Here is a 19,866-nt window from a genome sequence, read left to right as displayed (position 1 = left end):
CTCCTCCTGTCCCTGGGGACAAGAGTTTCTCTCCACACTGCCACCTCCTCCAGGTGCCCCGCCGACCTGCCTTCCTGCCTGCCGTGTCCACCAGCAACCGGATCCACCATGACAACTTTGCATCCCTCCAAGGCAGCCTTCCAGGGGCTGCCTGGGCCGCATTTGAATCGGCTGCTGGGTCGTCATTGGACCAGGCAGACATTGAGCTCCCTCCCCTTCTTGCTATTGCTGCTGTCGAGTCATAAGCTGGGTGGGCCTTACTTGGCCCCTTTGCGTAAAAATTGCGGTGCAGAGCTGACTGCCAGTGGCAGTTGGGTTCCTGACCGCCCCTGCCCAGCAAGCACAAAATTCTGGCCATTGTCTCATAATGCAGTTGGTTGATAAAGAGTTTCAGATGCAAGGCAAATAACACCATGGTTTCAATCACATTAAAATAAAACCTAGAAAGGGCTGTATTTCAAAATATTACATAATAAAAGACTTAAGCAAAGTTGAAACTAAATCCCTTCAGATGCTCAGTTATATGGAGTCTACAGCACGTATATCTTAAACCCTTTACTATTAAACACCAATATCCCCAAGGTGTCCTCTTGATCAAAGTCCTTTGCCTTCCTAACAGCAGAACCCAACGTAAAATCACTAGCTTAATAGAACAGCTGTAAAAATGTTAATGAAGTGTATGAGCATGGTTACCAATTACTTATTTCGCAGTGCATTGTCTGTGTTTCTACTTGGAGCTGGTGTACTTGGTCACCGCCTTGGTGCCCTCCGACACGGCGTGCTTGGCCAGTCCCCTGGGCAGCAGCAGGCGCACGGCGGTCTGGATCTCCCGGGAGCTGATGGTGCTGCGCTTGTTGTAGTGGGCCAGGCGGGAAGCCTCGCCCGCGATGCGCTCGAAGATGTCGTTGACGAACGAGTTCATGATGCTCGTGGCCTTGGAGGAGATGCCGGTGTCTGGGTGGACCTGCTTCATCACCTTGTAGATGTAGATGGAGTAGCTCTCCTTCCTGGACCTCTTCCTCTTCTTGCCGCTCTTGGGCAGCGTCTTTTTGATGATTTTTTTCGTGCTCTTCTTGGCCGCTCCTGTTGCCTTTTTCTCGTCAGCCATCACCACTCTCAACGCGCAACGCATATTACCAATTAGCTGAATAACAATCAGTATGCTTAAAATTAACAAAATCAAATTCAATTCAGTCTCATGTAGCATCCGTCCATTTTACCAAAGACCTTCTGATAGGCAAACCATAGATCTGGAGAATGCGGATTCTACCACATACTGGAGTGAAATTGAAATTGCATGAAGCCCAGCATAAACACCATTTTAAAAAATGTCTCCCAACTTGCCTTAGAGACTGTAAGAAGCATATAATAATTCTACTTCACATTGAGTCTAACAACTCAGTCCAGCAATAGTGTTGCATAACTACAGAAAATATTACAAAAGAATTATCTAAGGTGCATTCTACTTTACAGCTGCAATATCAGTTCAAGCAGCCTGGTTTACCATCAATGCTGCAATTCCAGTGTTAATGCAGCCTGCCTCCAGTATCAGGTTCCAGCTTGCCACTTGTAACAAGATATGTGAGATAGCATTTACCCACAACAACTGAAATTAGTAACTTGGTAAGCCAAGTAAAAGACCCACTTCTCAATATTACTTATCTACATGGCACAGCACCAGTAATGATCACCATCCAGAGTACTATACTCCTCAACTTATACTTGAATTCAAACAGATTTGAAACTGTACCTTCAAATTTGTTTGAATGTGAAAATGAAATACAACCCTCAGCTTTACATGAAGAGTACTTGTTGTTAGAGGACAGGAGGTTATTAAAAACAAAGCTACTAAAACATGGCAAACCACTTTATAGTTAACTCTTCTTCTATCACCAGGTAACTCATAGTTAACTTTAAGAACAGAACATTGCAAGATCTAAATCCCCCTACAAATTCTTTCTTTATTTCCATTTTGAATATCAGCCAAAACTTTTGTATCATTAAAACCAAAATTGGCATGTACATTGCCAGTAGGCTGTAGTTTCACTACTCGTTCTTGTTCTTCAAAATGGTTAATTCTTATAACCACTCTCAAACTTCTTTGGTAGTCTTCTGCCTTGTGAGATGATGATTTGCACATTGGTGGTCAACTCTAAGTTAAACATCACCTCTCTGACATTGCATTTGCTGCAAAGGAAGACAGTGGACTGAGTAGGTGCAAGATTTGCTGTTCTTTGTTTTCCCTCACAATGACACAAGCCCAGTTAGAAGGTAATCTCATTATGCATATCTTGGGTTATTACTACCAGTATCTGGGAAAGCGTTTCCCCTTTATGCAACTGTGCTGTAGAAGCAGAACCCCTCAAACTGGGAAATTTATGGAACAATTTCAAACCAAAAGACATGTTTTGACCTCATGATTGAAACTATAAATTACAAAAGATAAACTGCAGTCAGCAGTACAGAGCTGGGCAGCAAGGGGTTAAAATGGTGACTCAGCAAAAGGGTTTGGACATTGACTGTCTTCTATCAGGGAACAATGGTACCATAAAAATGTCATTACCTGCCATCAACTAATGCAATCAATAAGTCTGATTACCCAATACAATGGCACAAAGGACATTGCAATACAATACACAAGGCATTATGCAACTAAGGTCAGCACCACAGACCTTACTAGAATAGGGTCATTCAAACCCTCATTAACTTCGGAGCCAGGTGCTGTTACTGTGCTATCTCAAACAGCAGGAGAATTGTTCATACATTGAGAATTGATAATATTCGTTTGGATACATCTTCCATGGAAAACCCCTTATTGTTTCAACCAGAAGGAGCTGATGACATTAGTCTGGACTTTGTGTGGTATCAACTAAATGGACACTGGAACAACAGGAAATATGTTTTGACATGTCTGAGTTAAATTATTATAAAAGAGCAGATCTGAGTATCTGGGCTATGGTTGGAAGGAGGGTCAGGGCTGGTCACCTTAACTCAGGCCTATATTGAATGCTGGACAGACCAGCCGCGTTGGGGATTGCATGTGTTTTCAGGCATATCATAGTGATATTGGCCTGAAGGTTTTGGGCTGCAGTCGGAAGAAAGGTCAAGTCTGGTCATCTTGACTCAGTCAACACCAGACAGACCAGCCGTGTTGGGGATTCTAAGTATCAGCCAAATCATAGTGATATTGGTCTGAGGGTTTTATGAAGGTTTGGGGTGAAAAGTCGGTGTTTTTTGTTAGTACCTTATAACTTGTTTCAGCCATATCTTGGTGATATTCGTCTGAGGGTTTTTTCTTAAGGTTTCAGGACAAGACGTGATGTTTTGTTTTGTGTTTTTGTAACTTTAAACTATGTCGTGGTGACAGTGTGTCGGGTGCTGGGAACGGGTGGTTTTAAAGTTTGGGGTTTTATACCGTGGAGTCGTGGTTAATTCAATAAAGCAATTGTGAATTGTCAGAAGAAACTTGTCTCGCTGGTCATTCTGTTCAAGCCGTACATTTGTGAATCGTGTCACGAACTTCAGTGTGGGGAGGGTCTCAGAGAAAAGAACCCCTCTATTGCAAAGACCCACCATCTTAAATTCACTCTTCTTCGCATTTTGGATGCAGCAAATCATTCAGCCTCTTTAGCTTCTATTTAGGGCTCTTTCGATTGTTATACTGTATTTATCTTATTATTCTAAGGAGAATTAAATCCCATTAAGTATTTCTTTTTCAGACTTCATTCGATTTAACCACATGTGTTACTTAGCAATTTTTTAATTCTCTTACAGCAATGTTCATTGGTCTCCAGACACTTGAGTTGCCATAATTTTCTTTCCTGCTAAGAAAGATTGCTGATATAATGTGCGGGTGAAGTAGGTATCACTGGGTCATCACTGGGTATCTTCTTGTCAAAGGGTAATGTGAGTAAAGACCTGGAAAGTTGCCATTTCTTCGCATCAATAACAGAGATTAATGGTCCTGAAAAACCAAAGGGGATGGAAAAAAAGCAGCAATCTCTAGCCTTATTCAAAATAAATCACCAGAGGAAATCAAAGTATTTTTAGAGGTGAGAAGAAAATCTGCCCAACCATCTTCTGCTAATCTAAAAGTTGGAGCAGAGAGAATATTACTTATTATCAATGAGGAACTGTGTCTGCTTATTGGTGTGGGAATAAAGGCAGGGAGGAAATAGGAAGAACGGAAAGTGAAATCTCAATGGAAAGGGCAATTTCTATAATGAAAAAATGTCAGGGAACAAAACTCCTTAAAAAATGTATTATAACAACATTTAAACCTTGGGTGGGACGACAAACCACTTTCTGAAATGGTTTTATCTCTGGCTCAAGTGGCAGGAACACAAATACTGTTTTTTACTGTACTCAAATTGGAAAACTTCATTTTTTTCATAAATTATGTCAAGGGACTAATCTAAATTGGAAGCCACATAACCCAATGGCCCCATTGAAATCCTCAGTTAAAAGGGCTAAATAGCTAGTGATGGAAATACAATTTTGTTCGCAATGTCCTTTATAAAAGGTTCATGAACAGTTAATTATTAGATATTCAGGAAAGGTTAGGAGCTGAACAGAAATTAAGAGAAAATTGTTCAACACTACCAGTAAATAGGTACATAAATGACATTTTGCTGTTTCTTCAGCATATACAAATTTCAATTGATACCACTCAATTGAGAAGTAATAATTGTTTTGCACAAAACTGGCAATGTCTGATAAGCAATCTAGAGATAACTTAGTGGCCAATCTGAGGATTATGTTACAAAATACTGTAAATATATTTAATAATTTAATACATATCACTCTGAAAATGCATGTCTTGGAACTTGAGGGAGTACATCTATCATTACTCAATTTGCCTTATTTTGTTCGAGTTACAACCCAATAACTCATGGCTTTTTAAAAAAATTGTTCACAAGAAGCAGGTGTTGCAGGCTAGGCCAGCATTTATTGCCCATCCCTAGTTGCCCTTGAGAAGGTAGTGATGTGATGCCTTCTTGAACCGCTGCAGTCCATGTGTTGTAAAGAACATCCATAATGCTGTTAGGAAGGGGGTTCTGGGATTTTGAGCCAGCGACAGTGAAGGAATGGCGATATAGTTCCAAGTCAGGATGGTGAGTGACTTGGAGAGGAGCTTCCAAGTGGTGGCATTCCCATACATTTGCCGCCCTCGTCCCTCCAGCTGGTAGAGGTCACAGGTTTGGGAGGTGCTGTCAAAGATGCCTTAGTGAGTTGCTATCTGCATACCAATAGACACGTCACCCACCCCAGTTAAAAACAATAGCCTCGAGCATTCTTTACATGGCATTCTTAGTACAGGTGATATTGAATTAAAATTATTTGGGTACTGTTTCAAAACATAGCAGTAAATATTTACAAGATCAACTTGAATCTGTATGAACTTATCAGTTTATACTAAAACTTCAATTGGGACACTCAACTGTTGACTGTTTTTCTACAATTCCTGATGCATATGCAATACCATGATTTCTTTCGGGTATAGTAAAAAAAATGTTCCCTGTAGCTGCCCTCTTCCTTGCCTTCTCCTTTAACAATTTTCTCAAGGCACTATCTCATGATTGTGTGCAATTCCAAAGACAGGAGCGCCCTCATCTACCTTTTCCACTGAGTCATTCTTCAGGTGAAAGTCTAGGCAAAGTATGCTATCAGGCTTTGAGTGAATTACCTCAGTCAACTCACCCCATCTTTACCTAACAGTTCCCCACATTCAATTACAATTACCAGGAGGTGTCACGGATTAGCGATCAAGAGGAGGAACAGACTGATTTATTTTCCCTCCTCTGGCTCCAGGTTGCAGAGGTCAACTACAACAAAAAGGAAGTTACTTTTACACTAGGATAAAAGCAAAAAAGTGCGGATGCTGGAAATCCAAAACAAATATAAAAATACCCCGAAAAACTCAGGTCTGGCAGCATCTTCGGAGAGGAACACAGTTAACATTTCGAGTCTGTGTAACTCTTCAACAGAGTTAAGTAAAAATAGAAGAGAGGTGAAATATAAGCTGGTTTAAGGGAAGGTGGGACAAGTAGAGCTGGATAGAGGGCCAGTGATAGGTGGAGATTGCCAAAAGATGTCATAGACAAAAGGACAAAGAGATGTTGAAGGTGGTGATATTATCTAAGGAATGTGCTAATTAAGGGTAGAAAGCAGGACAAGATACATATAGCTCTAGTGGGGGTGGGGTGGGATGAAGGAATCGAAAAAGGCTAAAAGGTAGAGATATAACAATGGATGGAAATACATTTAAAAATAATGGAAATAGGTGGGAAAAGAAAAATCTATATAAATTATTGGGAAAAAAAGGGGGGGGCGGTGATGGAGGAGAGAGTTCATGACCTAAAATTGTTGAACTCAATATTCAGTTGGGAAGGCCGTAAAGTGCCTAGCTGGAAGATGAGGTGCTGTTCCTCCAGTTTGCGTTGAGCTTCACTGGAACATTGCAGCAGGCCAAGGGTGGACATGTGGGCATGAGAGTAGGGTGGAGTGTTGAAATGGCAAGTGACAGGGTGGTCTGGGTAATACTTGTGGACAGACCGAAGGTGTTCCGCAAAGCGGTCACCCAGTCTGCATTTGGTCTCTCCAATGTAGAGGAAACCGCATTGGGAGCAACGAATGCAATAGACTAAATTAAGGGACATGCAAGTGAAATGCTGCTTCACTTGAAAGGAGTGTTTGGGTCCTTGGACTTAGTTCTGTTGAAGAGTCAGACGGACTCGAAATGTTAGCTATATTCCTCTCCACAGATGCTGCCAGACCTGCTGAGTTTTTCCAGGTATTTTTATTTTTGTTACTTCTATACTAATTTATTATACTGGTAATTTCTAATGTAATATGATCAAACTGGTGCATTTAACTTTTGCTTTTGCTATTTTATCTCTTCTATAAATGTTATGATTCCCTGGGTACAACAGGAAGGTAGTTGGAACCAAATTTTCATTTCACTAACATGTATAACTGTGTAAATCCAGTTAAGAGCAGGATCAGCCGAAGACCACTGAGCAGAATCCTTTCATAAAAATAAAATAGTAGGAAGCCTTCCACAGTTTTCATCAATGGTAGCTAGAGTGTGTTTTGCCTTGTCCATGCAACTGTCTCAAGCCAGAATAATAGAACCGTAAGCCAGAAGAGTTTCCTACACTGGCCAGTGCGGTATCAACCATGAACAATGGTGGATACTGCTTGTTGGAAACATTATTTTTTGCCAGTAGGAGGAAAGATTAATTTATAATAAGAAAGCTCAACATAGTACATTTGAGATAGAAAGGCCTGAAGTCAGTTTAATCAAGATCAGTTGCTATACTATTTTATTACATGGTGCAAGTAAAATAATTGTGTATTTGCAGAATGCTTAATTAATTAAATGTTTTCAAATTTCAAACAAATTCAATCCTCTAAATCAGGGATTCCAAAACCATGATTCATGACCCCCATTGGGGTTGTGGGTCAATCCTTTGAAACTGAGAGGTCTAAGGTGGGATTGGCGATTGTCAAGTGAAGACTTTGGCCAGCAAGTGAATTTCCTCTCTCCACCAAATGGTTCATCAATGGGACAGCTTTTCACTGCCCTTATTAGTAGTTCTCTCAGTGCCATGATTTGCCATCCACTTCAGCACTCTGATTGATTAATTGGGGAGCTCCTTTGGCGGGTTTGTAATGGTGGGGGTTACTTTGAATGCATACGGTGGCGAACAGCAGGACAGATCTAGGATTGGTGCTGAGGCACCATTACATGTGCGCACACAAGATTCTTAGAGCAGAGGCCCCTTCAGTGTCTTCAAAACTGTTGTGGACAAAGCCATTTGTCCCCACCCAAAACCACCACCATTCTGGGGTAACATCAGTTTTCAAACATTAAAATGGGATCACAGCTGGAAAAAGTTTGGGAAGCTATGCTCTAACAATGACCTGATAATTTTTTGGAGGATATTGGTTGAAGGATAAATATTGGCCAGAACATCAGGCATACCTCCCTGCTCTCATTTGAAATAGTGCCACAGGATCTTTTACCCAAGCAGGCAGATGCAATCTTGGTTTAATGTGATTTAACATCTCATCCAAAAGACACCACCTCCGATAGTTCAATGCTCTTTCAGTACTGCACTCAAGTGTCAGCCTTGATTTTTGTGCTCAGGCCTTGGAGTGAAACCTGGAACCTTGTGATTCAGAGTTGAAAGTGCTACCAGCTGAGCCAAGGCTGACAGTCTTTCAGGACTCTGTGCAAATCGGGCACAGAAGTCCACTAGGCCAGATTGTCTTCTGTATATTTTTCTGACAGTTATATCTGAACAATAGTTTGTACTTGAGGATCTTTTTCCCCCTTTTCTCATCAGCAGTTTGACCCAAAGGTTCGGGACATTATAATTGCGATCAGTGGAATCCAGTTACCTTTTGCTAAGTTAATTTATTTCTTCAGCTTTTTTCTCCTTTAAAATTTTCCATTTCATATAGTAACAAAGGATGGTTACAGCACAGGAGAGCATTCGGCCCATCACGCAAGAAGAACTCACCATGTACCACTCCTCCATCTTTTCCCCTAGCCCTCTATACTTCTCTTCAGATATTTACCTAATTCTCTTTTGAAGGCCAAATTTCCACCACACACACAGGCAGTGTTGCATAAAATCATTTTTCCTTATGTCAACTTTGGTTCTTTTGCCATCCACTGTGTCCTCTGGTTCTTGACTCTTCCGCCAATGGAAACATGTTTCTCCCTATCTATCTGTCCAGACCCCTTAAGATTTTGAATACATCTAACAAATCTCCGCTCAACCCTCCCTTCTCCAAGGAAAACAGCCCCAGCTTCTCCAATCTATCCATGTAACTGAAGTTCCTCAACCCTAGAACCATTCTCATGAATCTTTTCTGCACCCTCTCTAAAGCCTTAACATCCTTCCTAAAGTGTAGTGCTCAGAACTGGTCATAGTATTCCAGTTGAGGCTGAACCAGTATTTTATAAGGTTCACCACAACTTACTTGTTTTTGTATCCTATGCCTCTATTTATAAAGCCCAAGATCTAATAAGCTTTATTAACCGCTTTTTCAACCTACCCTGCCACCGTCAACAATTTGCGTCTTTACACACCCAGGACCCTCTGCTCCTGCACCGCATTTATAATTGCATTCTTTATTTTATATTGTCTCTCCTTATTCTTCCTAGCAAAATGTACCACTTTACAGTTCAGAATCACAGAATCACAGTGCAGAAGGGGCCCTTTGGCCCATCGAGTCTGCACCGACACGTGAGAAACACCTGACCTACCTACCTAATCCCATTTACCAGCACTTAGCCCATAACCTTGAATGTTATGACATGCCAGGTCCTTTTTAAAGGACATGAGGCAACCCGCCTCCACCACCCTCCCAGGCAGTGCATTCCAGACCGTCACCACCCTTAGGGTAAAAAAGTTTTCCTTCATGTCCCCCCTAAACCTCCTGCCCCTCACCTTGAACTTACGTCCCATTGTGACTGACCCTTCAACTAAGGGGAACAGCTGCTCCCTATCCAACCTGTCCATGCCCCTCATAATCTTGTACACCTTGATCAGGTCACCCCTCAGTCTTCTCTGCTCCAATGAAAACAACCCAAGTCTATCCAACCTCTCTTCATAACTTAAATGTTTCATCCCAGGCAACATCCTGGTGAATCTGCTCTGCACCCCCTCCAGTGCAATCACATCCTTCCTATAATGTGGCGAACAGAACTGCACACAGTATAATGTGGCGACCAGAACTGCACACAGTACTCCAGCTGTGCCCTCACCAAGGTTCTATACAACTCCAACATGACCTCCCTACTTTTGTAATCTAAGGCTCGATTGATAGAGGCAAATGTCCCGTATGCCTTTTTCACCACCCCACTAACATGCCCCTCCGCTTTCAGAGATCTATGGACACACACGCCAAGGTCCCTTTGTTCCTCAGAACTTCCTAGTGTTATACCGTTCATTGAATACTTCCTTGTCAAATTACTCCTTCCAAAGTGTATCACCCCACACTTTTCAGGGTTAAATTCCATCTGCTACTTATCTGCCCATTCGACCATCCCGTCTATATCTCCCTGTAGCCCAAGACACTCAACCTCATTGTTAACCACCCGGCCAATCTTTGTGTCATCCGCAAACTTAGTAATCCTACTCCCCACATGGTCATCTATGTCGTTTATATAAATGACAAATAATAGGGGACCGAGCACAGATCCCTGTGGTACGCCACTGGACCCTGGCTTCCAGTCACTAAAGCATCCTTCTGGCATCACTCTGTCTCCTACAACTAAGCCAATTTTGAATCCACCCTATCAAATTACCATTTATCCCATGTGCATTTGCCTTCTTTATAAGTCTCCCACATGGGACCTTGTCCAAGGCTTTGCTGAAATCCATATAAACTACATCAACTGCACTACCCTCATCACACACCTGGTCACCTCCTCAAAAAATTCAATCAAATTTGTTAAGCGTAACCTCCCTCTGACAAAGCCATGCTGACTATCCCTGATCAAGCCTTGCCTCTCCACGTGGAGATAGATTCTCTCCTTCAGCATTTTCTCCAATAGTTTCCCTACCACTGACGTGAGACTCACTGGCCTGTAGTCGCTGGCTTATCTCTACAAACCTTCTTACATAGCAGAACCACATTAGCTGTTCTCCTGTCCTCTGGCACCTCCCCCGTGGCCAGAGAGGAATTAAAAATTTGGGTCTTTGCATTAAATTTCATCTGCCACATATCCGTCCGTTCCACCAGCCTAACTATGTCCTCTTGGAAAATTATCGCTGTCCTTCTCACAATATTTCCAAGTTTTGCAACATCCACAAATTTTGAAATTGTGCCCTGCACATCTAAGTCTAGGGTATTAATATAGATTTTTTTAAAAAGCAGTGGTCCGAATACCAGCCCCATGGAGGAACCCTATATACTTTCCACCAATCCAAAAAACAACCGTTCACCATTACACTCCAATTCATGTCGATCAGGCAACATCATATCCACAGTGCCACTGTCCATACTATTCCACGGGCTGTAATTATGCTGACAAGCCTATTATGTGGTACTTTATTTAAACACCTTTTCGAAGTCTACATACACCACATCAACCACATTATCCTCATAATGCTCTGTATTAGCTCATTAAAAAAACTCAAATCAAATTACTCAAACACTATTGGCCCTGAACAAATCAGTGCTGGGTTTTCTTAATTAATCCACATTGGTCCAAGTGACTGTTAATTTTGTCCCAGAGTATCATTTCTAAAAGCTTTTCCACCAGCGAGGTTAAATCCACTGGCCTGTAGTTTCTGAATTTAACCTTGAACAAGAGTGTAAGATTTACAAATCTCCAGTCCTCTGGCATTTCCCACATATATAAGGAGGACTGGAAGATAACGGTCAGAGCCATTAAAATTTCCACCCTTACTTCTCTCAATATCCTTGAATACATCTAACCTAGTCCCGGTGATTTAGCAACTTGAAGTATGGTCAGCCTTTCTAATACTTGCTCCTTATGATTTTTTAATCTCTCTTCACTATGACTTTGGCAGCATCTTCTTCCTTGGTAAAGACAGATTATTCAAAGTATTCATTTAGTATTTCAGCCTCCATATATAAATGCCTCTTTTGGTTTCTAATGAGCCCCACTCCTCCTTTTACCATCCTTTTACTATTTATATGCCTACAGAAGACTTCTGGATTCTCCTTCATGTTAACTGCCAGTCTCTTCTTATACTCTCTCTATTCTTCTATTATTTCCTTTGTAACTACTCTCTGAACTTTCTATATTCAGCCTGGTTCTCACTTGTATTAGCAACCTGACATCTGCCATATAAACCCTTTTCCTGCTTTACCTTACTGCCTATCTCTTTTGTCATCCAGGCAGATCTGGTTTCATTTGTCCTATCTCTTCCCTCTTGTGGGAATGTATCTTGATTGTACCCAAAACGTCTCCTCTTTAAAGGCAGTCCATTGTTCCATTACAGCTTTGGCTGCCAATCTTCAATTCCAATTCAGCTGGGCCAGTTCAATTCTCACCACATTGAAAATGGCCCTTCCCAAATTAATTATTTTTACTCTGAATTACTCCTTGTCCTTTTCCTTAGCCAACCTAAACCATATGAAACTCTGATCGCTGTCCCCTAAATCTCCCCCTACTGAGACTTGATCCACTTGACTCACCTCATTCCCCAGAACCAGATCCAGCAATGTCTCCTGTAAAGGAAATATTTTTTTTTCTAATATTTTTGAGGGGTACTGAAGCAGGCTTATGGAGTGTGCATGTGCGTAGTTTAATTAAACTGCAGACAATCAGACAGCAAGGTTTGAATTATCAAAAGGGATTAGGTGCAAAACAGGCATTTGAAATGGAGATGGGTAAACTAGGATGAAGTCTCAGCAGATACAGTGTGAATGGAATTTGCATTGTTAGATAAGTTGAGAGGTTGTTTGATTTTCAAAGGGACAATATAAAATGTTTACAACTGGCAAGGTAAATAAGGCAAAGTTATTTAATTTATTTTTCCTGAAAGTGCTGGTCATAGTGACAACATGAAAGATTTTAATATTCTGGGAAAAGTAGCTTCCAAAGAAAGGCTGAAACAACTGGATTTACAGGTCAAAAGGGAAGAAATATATTTAAAGGAGGATGGAAAGCTGTGTGTGGAGTGGCTGTGAGAGAGATGCACTGTGTGAAACAGACTTGTGGGAAAAGCCTCTAGCCTGGTGAAGTTTACTGTTCCAATAACCAAGGTTGTGAAAAGCCTTTGGAGTTCCATTTTCAAGTGAAAAGGAGAAAGAAGCTGTGAAATCCCTCCCTTATAGCAACAGTGGGTGCTTCTGGTAATATTGCTGGATATTTTATAGATTACGAATCTATTTGGACTGTTGCCTGGAAGGAGGTGTGTAGTTGGGGGTCTAGTTAAGTAGAAATCTTGTGAGAACTGTTATAAAACTAAATGTCACTGTGTAACTGTAATCACGTGTGTTTAAGTTTTCTTTTCTTTTGTTAATAAATGTTTTAATTTAATCTTTAAAATCTCAAAAGGTGAGAGTGGATTCATTACTTCTGACTTCAGTGCACAAACCTTCTCGTAATCAATACAAATTACAAAATTGTTGTGATAGACTGGTCAAGTTTCCCTTTGGGATTTGATCAGCCTGGCAAATACCACCTGCCTATCATAACATTCCTTCCTCATTGCACTAGAAACACACTGATCTGTAAAATTCTCCTGAACACACTTCAGAAGCACTTCTCCATCTCTGCTCTTTGCAGTATTCCTAACCCAATCTATATTAGGATAATTAAAGTCCCCCATTTATAACTCAATAGTTTTTGCACAATTGCCCCTCTATATCTTTCTCACTAGCTGGTGACCTATAGAAAACACGCAGTAGTGTAATGTACCTCTATTGTTTCTTAGCTCTAACCATATAGATTCTGTCCTTGACCCCTCCAGGACATCCTCTCTCTCCAGCACTCTTAATATTCTGCTTAATCAATACTGCCCCCTACTCCTCTATTTGCTTCCCTATCATTCCTGATCGCCTTTTATCCAGGGATATTTAGCATCCAGACCTGCCCTTTTTTGAGTTAAGTCTCAGTTATCATCACATCATCGTATTTCCATATGACCATCTGTGCCTACAGCTCACCAACCTTATTTACCACACTCCATATGCTCATGTACATGCCCAGCAAACCTTGCTCAGACTTTACTGCATTCCCTCTTATTCCATCAGACCTCAACTAATAGCTTACTATTTCTTACTCCAGTGCTAGCTATCTCTGCTAATTCTATAAGCACTTTGTTTTTCCTCTCTAATGTTACCTCCTGTTTCCCACCGCCCTACCAAATTAGATTAAATCCTCTCCAATAAGCACTTGCAAAGACATTGGTCCCAGCTCTGTACAGATGCAACAAGCTCAGGCTGTACAGGTCACATCTCCCCCAGAACTGGCCCCAATGACACAGAAATCTAAATTCCTCCCTCCAGCACCCTCTCCAGCCACGCATTCAATCACTGTATACTCCTATTTCTATGTTCACTACCATGAGAAACTGGGAGCAATCTGAAGGTTTTGAGGTCCTGCCTGCTCGTTTATTTTTCAGTTCCCTAAAAATCTGCCTGAAGGGCATCATCCTTTTTTATACCTATGTTCTTGGTACCAATATGGACCATGACCGGCTGTTCACCCTTCCCCACTCCACCCCCAACAAAACACCCCCACCCCCCACACCATCACCACCACTCTGCAGCCGTACAGTGACATCCTTGACTGTGGCACTAGGGAGGCAACACATCATCCTGATTCATGCCTACAGCTGCAGAAACACCTGTCTGTTCCTCCAACTATAGAATCCCCTATCACTATTGTGTTCACAATCTTCCCTCTGCCCCTGCTTGTACAGCTTAACCCCTCCAGCTGACATTTTCTGCATGCAAGAAGTTTTCTGGAGTTTCCTTTTAACAAGGGTGTGTACCAAATAGGAGGTGCCCTGCCATGCCTCTATTTATTTGACTATTAACGGACATAACAGAAAAACACATGAGTCTTAAATACTCACTCGCTACTCACTAATTCAGCTCCTTTCATTGTGCTGGCGTCCCTATTTTATAGAGTTAACTTAAATGTTTTACTTAACTCTTATGGTGCACTTCGCTTATAATTTACTGAAAGATTCAGAACTCTTTAAAGCTATAATCTTACACGAAAGGTAGTTATTTTTATTGTAAACCATTTACAATTAAACTCGATATCAAAGTATAGCATGTCGTCTCAATACCCATTATGGAAAGTCATACGATCAAGTCTGTAAAATCAGACTACCAGCATTTAATTGTTGTTACATGGTTACCAGAACTTTCCTCTCTGTAACAATGAAAACAGTTCAGTGCACTGTTGTGATGGCCCATATGTTCCACTTTCAATCTTTACCACGAGCTGTAGTATTTGGTAAAAAGCAACCAACCAGTTACCCACTACTCCAGCCCATACACCCATGGCTGGAACACTTCTGTAAATTGTAATCCCTGCTATACATGAATATAGGTCAATATATAACAGAGCTTTTCTATGCCAAGAGATAGAGACTCAGAAGCTGGAAAAAAAAAAACAATGCACAAATTACTGATTTGATAGGCTGTTGAACAACACGAACTCATACCACTGACATCACGACTGTGTGTCCGCCATCTGCTTTCCAAAACCTCCCGTTCCCACTCCCTGCAGTCTACTCTGCCGCTCCCGTGCTCTCTGTCGCTTCTCCCAACTCCCCACTGTGCGCTTCACCACTCCTCCTGCTTCCCTCCCACTCTTTACGCCACTTCCTGCGCTGGTCCTTCTGTCTCAAGCGGGAGGATGCAGTGGCGAGAGGTGGGCAATCAGGCTGGTGAGAGCAGGAAGCAGTGAAGGGTCTGACGAAGAAACAGAAGGTAAGCAGTGAAGTAAGCCGCCTGGTGGGGAGAGGGGAGCATTAGCAGCAATTTCTATGTAATACAATTATTTTTTTCATTTTGAACATAACTTTGAGATGGCTCGTACCCAATCCATTACTGAAGAATAGTATGTTTTCTTCCTTCAGCACAGCTTTAATAGCTTTGGGGAATTAATTATCAGAATTCATCACACCCTGAACCCAACAACTAGAAAGTTCAACCACACTGCTTAGACATGCACAGGCATGCTGTGCTCCTGTCAATCAATTTTACAGTTTAAAAATACTGGAACCTTGTACAAACAATATTAAATTGCCTTTTAGAATTCTGATACTCTGATTACCCAAGCTGACATTGACCTTAGCTTAAGATACCAAAAGCAAATAATTAACCTTGCCTACAAAGAATGAACAGAGCATTTTTCTTCACATCCTGCGCAATGAGTGTAATTCTGCCTTGATATTTAATGCACTAGCTCTAATTTTATTAGAGCCGTTCTCAAATCAAGACTTCAGTCATTTAGAGTGAGGAAAGCTCTGCAAAGAGACCGTGCCAACTAGATAGGGGAAAAAACTGGAAAGGCCCTCTCCAACCTCTTCAGGTGATGGAAACTAGCTCAGGAGATCTTTTCTTTGCATAATATCATAGATTGTCTACTTTTTATATGAAGCGATGCTTGAATCAACCAGAAACAGATCAAACTCCCTCTCTCGAATGAATACAGCCCAACATCCAACCTTACCCAAGTCACAACGATCGTAGAACAAATATGGGGGAGAATGGGGGTTGGGTGGAGACAGAGAGCCACAGGGCCATTTGTCCCCCCTGGTGACCAATAGCCACAATGCGTATGACCACAAAAAAAAGGGCAAGAGGACACTCCCAGGGTCAGTCTACCACAGCCTGCCCCAGAAATAAGGGACAAAAGGCATCCCAAAGTCAAAATAAGGGACAGTCCCTTAAAATACAGAACAATTAGTCATCCTCCTTGCAAATGTCGCAGCTTGATATCATCAGCACACCACCACAATCTGAAATAAAAATCTCAATTCTGACAACAAGATCTGTTGGAGCCTGAGAGTGTGCCCAGAAGGGGTCATGGTAAGTATCATAATTTCACATTTCTGACAAAACCTTATGGACTAGGATGAGCAGAGTTGCAACCTATTTCCATAGTTTAACCCCTTAGGCTCAGTTAGGAGGCCCCTTCTAAAATCAATATTCCTTCCTGAGGCACGGTGCTCAAAAAGAAAGTTAACATCTTCTGACACTCCCCTACCCGCCATCATAGTGGCCTCCTCAAAAAATGGAACCAAATTAGCAGTCACGACCTACCCAACACAAGTTGCTCAACAGCTCAGTCACCCGATCACTGATAAGTTTAAGCTACTTCCCAAAGCTGATGCTAAACTGATGGATCTGCAGTTCCCAATTTCTCCCTCCTTTTTTAAATAGTGGAGTGAATTTGCAATTTTCCAATCCAGAAGGGATAATTTCCAAATCTGCAGAGTTTTGGAAGTTTCTGTTATTCTTTCGCGGTATGTGGGTATCACTTACAAGGCCAGCATTTCTATTGCCCAACCCTAAATGTCTTTGAAAAGGTGGTGGGGAGCTGCCTTCCTGAACGGCTGCAGTCCAGTAACAGTGAAGGAACTGCAATACAGTTCCAAGTCAGAATGGTGTGTGACTTGGAGGGGAACCTGCAAGTGGTGGAATTCCTAGGCATCTGATGCCCTGTCCTTCTAGGTGGTAGAAGCTGAGAGTTTAGAAGGTGCTGTCGAAGAAATCTTGGTGAGTTACTGCAGTGCATCTTGTAGATGGTACACACTGCTGCCACTGTGCATCAGCAGTGAATGAAGTGAATGTTTAAGGCGGCGGATGGGGTGCCAACCATGCACCTCCAATTTCCTCACTTATTTCAGGTCCTGGAGAGTTGTTCATCTTGAATCTCATTACATTTCCCTTAGCATTTTCTTTCTTATGCTCCCTGCATTAAATCCAATAACTCCCCTGCACCCGCCCGGTCCCCACCCACCACCCAGTCTCGACTTATATTTTGTTCCCTTAAACCTCTGGAATTTTGTCCTCTTCCTCTACTCTGAGAAGGAATAAACAAATATTTGTTTAAACAAATACTTCTTTATTATCTATTATCACAGCACATGAGTATAATGGGCTAACATTCAGCGATACCACTGGCTCGATATATTTATAAAACTTTTATGATCCGCTTTGAATCCTTTGCAAGTCATTTCAATTCCCTCATATTTACTGCAGTCTATCTTGGCAGGAGTTGGTAAAAGATGATGACAAGGAATAGGTGAAGGAACATTGAAAACAGTAGACTTTTGGTTCAGAAATACCAGAAAATGCAAGTTTGGCTGAAATGTATTTTTTTTATTCATGGTAGGATCAACTTATTTTTATTCATTTTCATTTTTATTCATTTATTCATTGTTTTATCCCCACCTTTTATCCTATTTTCGATCTTTTTCCCCACCATCGTCCCCTTCCCCTCACCCCACATGGGCCACCATCACTTGTTCATGTTGTTCTTTTCAGAGTACTTACCCTTGTCCTGCTATTAACACATTCTGCTTTATTCCCTTAATGCCACTATCAGCACTTCCTTTAGCCCTTATCACTACCATTAACACCCACTTTGTCATGACATCTTTGTCAGTCTCTCCTTTGCCCTCACCTATCGCTGGCCTTCTATCCAGCTTCACCTGCTCCAACCCCCTTAAACAGTATAAATTTCACCACATTTTTATTTCTCTTTAGCTCTGAATAAGAGTCACATGGACTCAAAACGTTAACTCTGTTCTTCTCTCTACAGATGCCATTAGGCTTGCTGAGTTTTTCCAGCATTTTCTGTTTTAGTTTCAGATTTCCAGCATCTGCAGCATTTTGCTTTTATCACAAACAATAGTATTCACCAGGGTCTTAAGCAGGAAAATTAGTTTATTCAAAAAGCAAAAGATAAATCCCCTATCTTACCAATGCCAGCCTGTCACTGAGACCAAAAGAACTACAAGGCAGCTCAGGAAGCAATAGTGACAGGTTTTTTTTTTAAATATGGGGGCGATCTACTCCACACGTTCGCTGGGTATTACTGGAGGAAATCCATGCAGAGCCATCTGCAGGTATTTTACACAGCTGCAGCCTCTAGGGCAAAGTCAGGAAAAGACCAAGAGAAAAGCCAAGAGAAAATCAGGAGCAACAGTATTAAAAATGCAAACTGGGGAATATCATTAACGCACATTTTCTCCACAATGCATTTTTTTGGGGTGCTATTTGACAGGGAAGCAGGCAATCTGCCCTTTCAACTTCAATATACTCTGGAACTCAATGTATACAGAACTGATGGCACCCCCTCCTTAAAGGATAAAAGGAAAAAAATAGAAACGTGTTGCTGAAAAGCGCACAATGGTAACACAGAACCCACCTCTAAATATTTAAGTCATTCAAGATGTCATAGAAGATAAAAATGCATATTATGTGTTACCTAAATGAAACACTAACCACATACTTGCCAAGTAAATGAAATTTGATTATTTGCATATACTATTTACAAACTCAATCAATTTCAACAACTACTTGCATTTACATAGTGCCTTTAACACAGAGAAGTGCTCCAAGCTTCACAGAGGTGTAAGGATTGAAGTCAAAGTATAATGTAATGTAAGATGTAAATAATTATATAGCAACCACAATGTACTGAGTTAGGCTTGTAAATATTACAGGTCAAGGAAATGGCTGCCAAATTGGCTTCCAAATAACCCAATTATTACACAAGCTTGCATTGTTAAAAAAGCAGAGGACATGAAGCTCAGTATCCAGAGTAACTGAAAATAACAGCCACCAAAACACATCAAAGGGTCATCAAGCAATTCGACAACTTAAAGTTACGGATGGTAGACTCAGACGTTTACAGCACAGAAGCAGGCCATTCAGCCCATCGTGTCTGCACCGGTCAACAAAGATCTGACTATACCAACTCGATTTTCCTGCACTTGGCCCATAGCCCTGGAGGCTATGGCAACATAAGCAAATATCTAAATACTTAAAAGTCATGAAAGTTTCTGACTCAATCACCCTTTCAGGCAGCGAGTTCCAGACTCCCACCAACCTCTGGGTGAAAAAATTTCTTCTCAACTCCCCTCTTACCTTAAATCTATGCCCCCTGGTTATTGACCCTCTATTAATGAACAAAGTGCCTTCCTATCCACCCTAACTGAGCCCCTCATAATCTTATACACCTCTATGAGGTCCCCTCTCAACCTTTAACAGAATTACCTGGAAAAACTCAGCAGGTCTGGCAGCATCGGCGGAGAAGAAAAGAGTTGACGTTTCGAGTCCTCATGACCCTTCGACAGAACGTGAGTTCGAGTCCAAGAAAGAGTTAACTCTTTCTTG

At 41.5% G+C, this 19,866-nt stretch overlaps 2 protein-coding genes across 2 annotated transcripts in view; both read right to left on the bottom strand.

Moving 5' to 3' along the window:
- Positions 1 to 19,866, bottom strand: part of LOC121276470 (glucocorticoid-induced transcript 1 protein-like) — a 255,740-nt gene that overhangs the window by 130,155 nt on the left and 105,719 nt on the right. The window lies entirely within an intron of this gene.
- On the bottom strand, positions 728 to 1,108 carry LOC121276471 (histone H2B type 1-O-like). The gene has a single exon (XM_041184913.1). It carries the CDS (start codon positions 1,106 to 1,108, stop codon positions 728 to 730), a length of 381 nt encoding a protein of 126 aa, XP_041040847.1.

The sequence above is a fragment of the Carcharodon carcharias genome, chromosome 3, assembly GCF_017639515.1.
Source record: "Carcharodon carcharias isolate sCarCar2 chromosome 3, sCarCar2.pri, whole genome shotgun sequence".
NCBI classification, from domain to species: domain Eukaryota; kingdom Metazoa; phylum Chordata; class Chondrichthyes; order Lamniformes; family Lamnidae; genus Carcharodon; species Carcharodon carcharias.
Note: the sequence above shows the minus strand (reverse complement) of the source record. Positions and strands in the feature narration are given on the sequence as shown.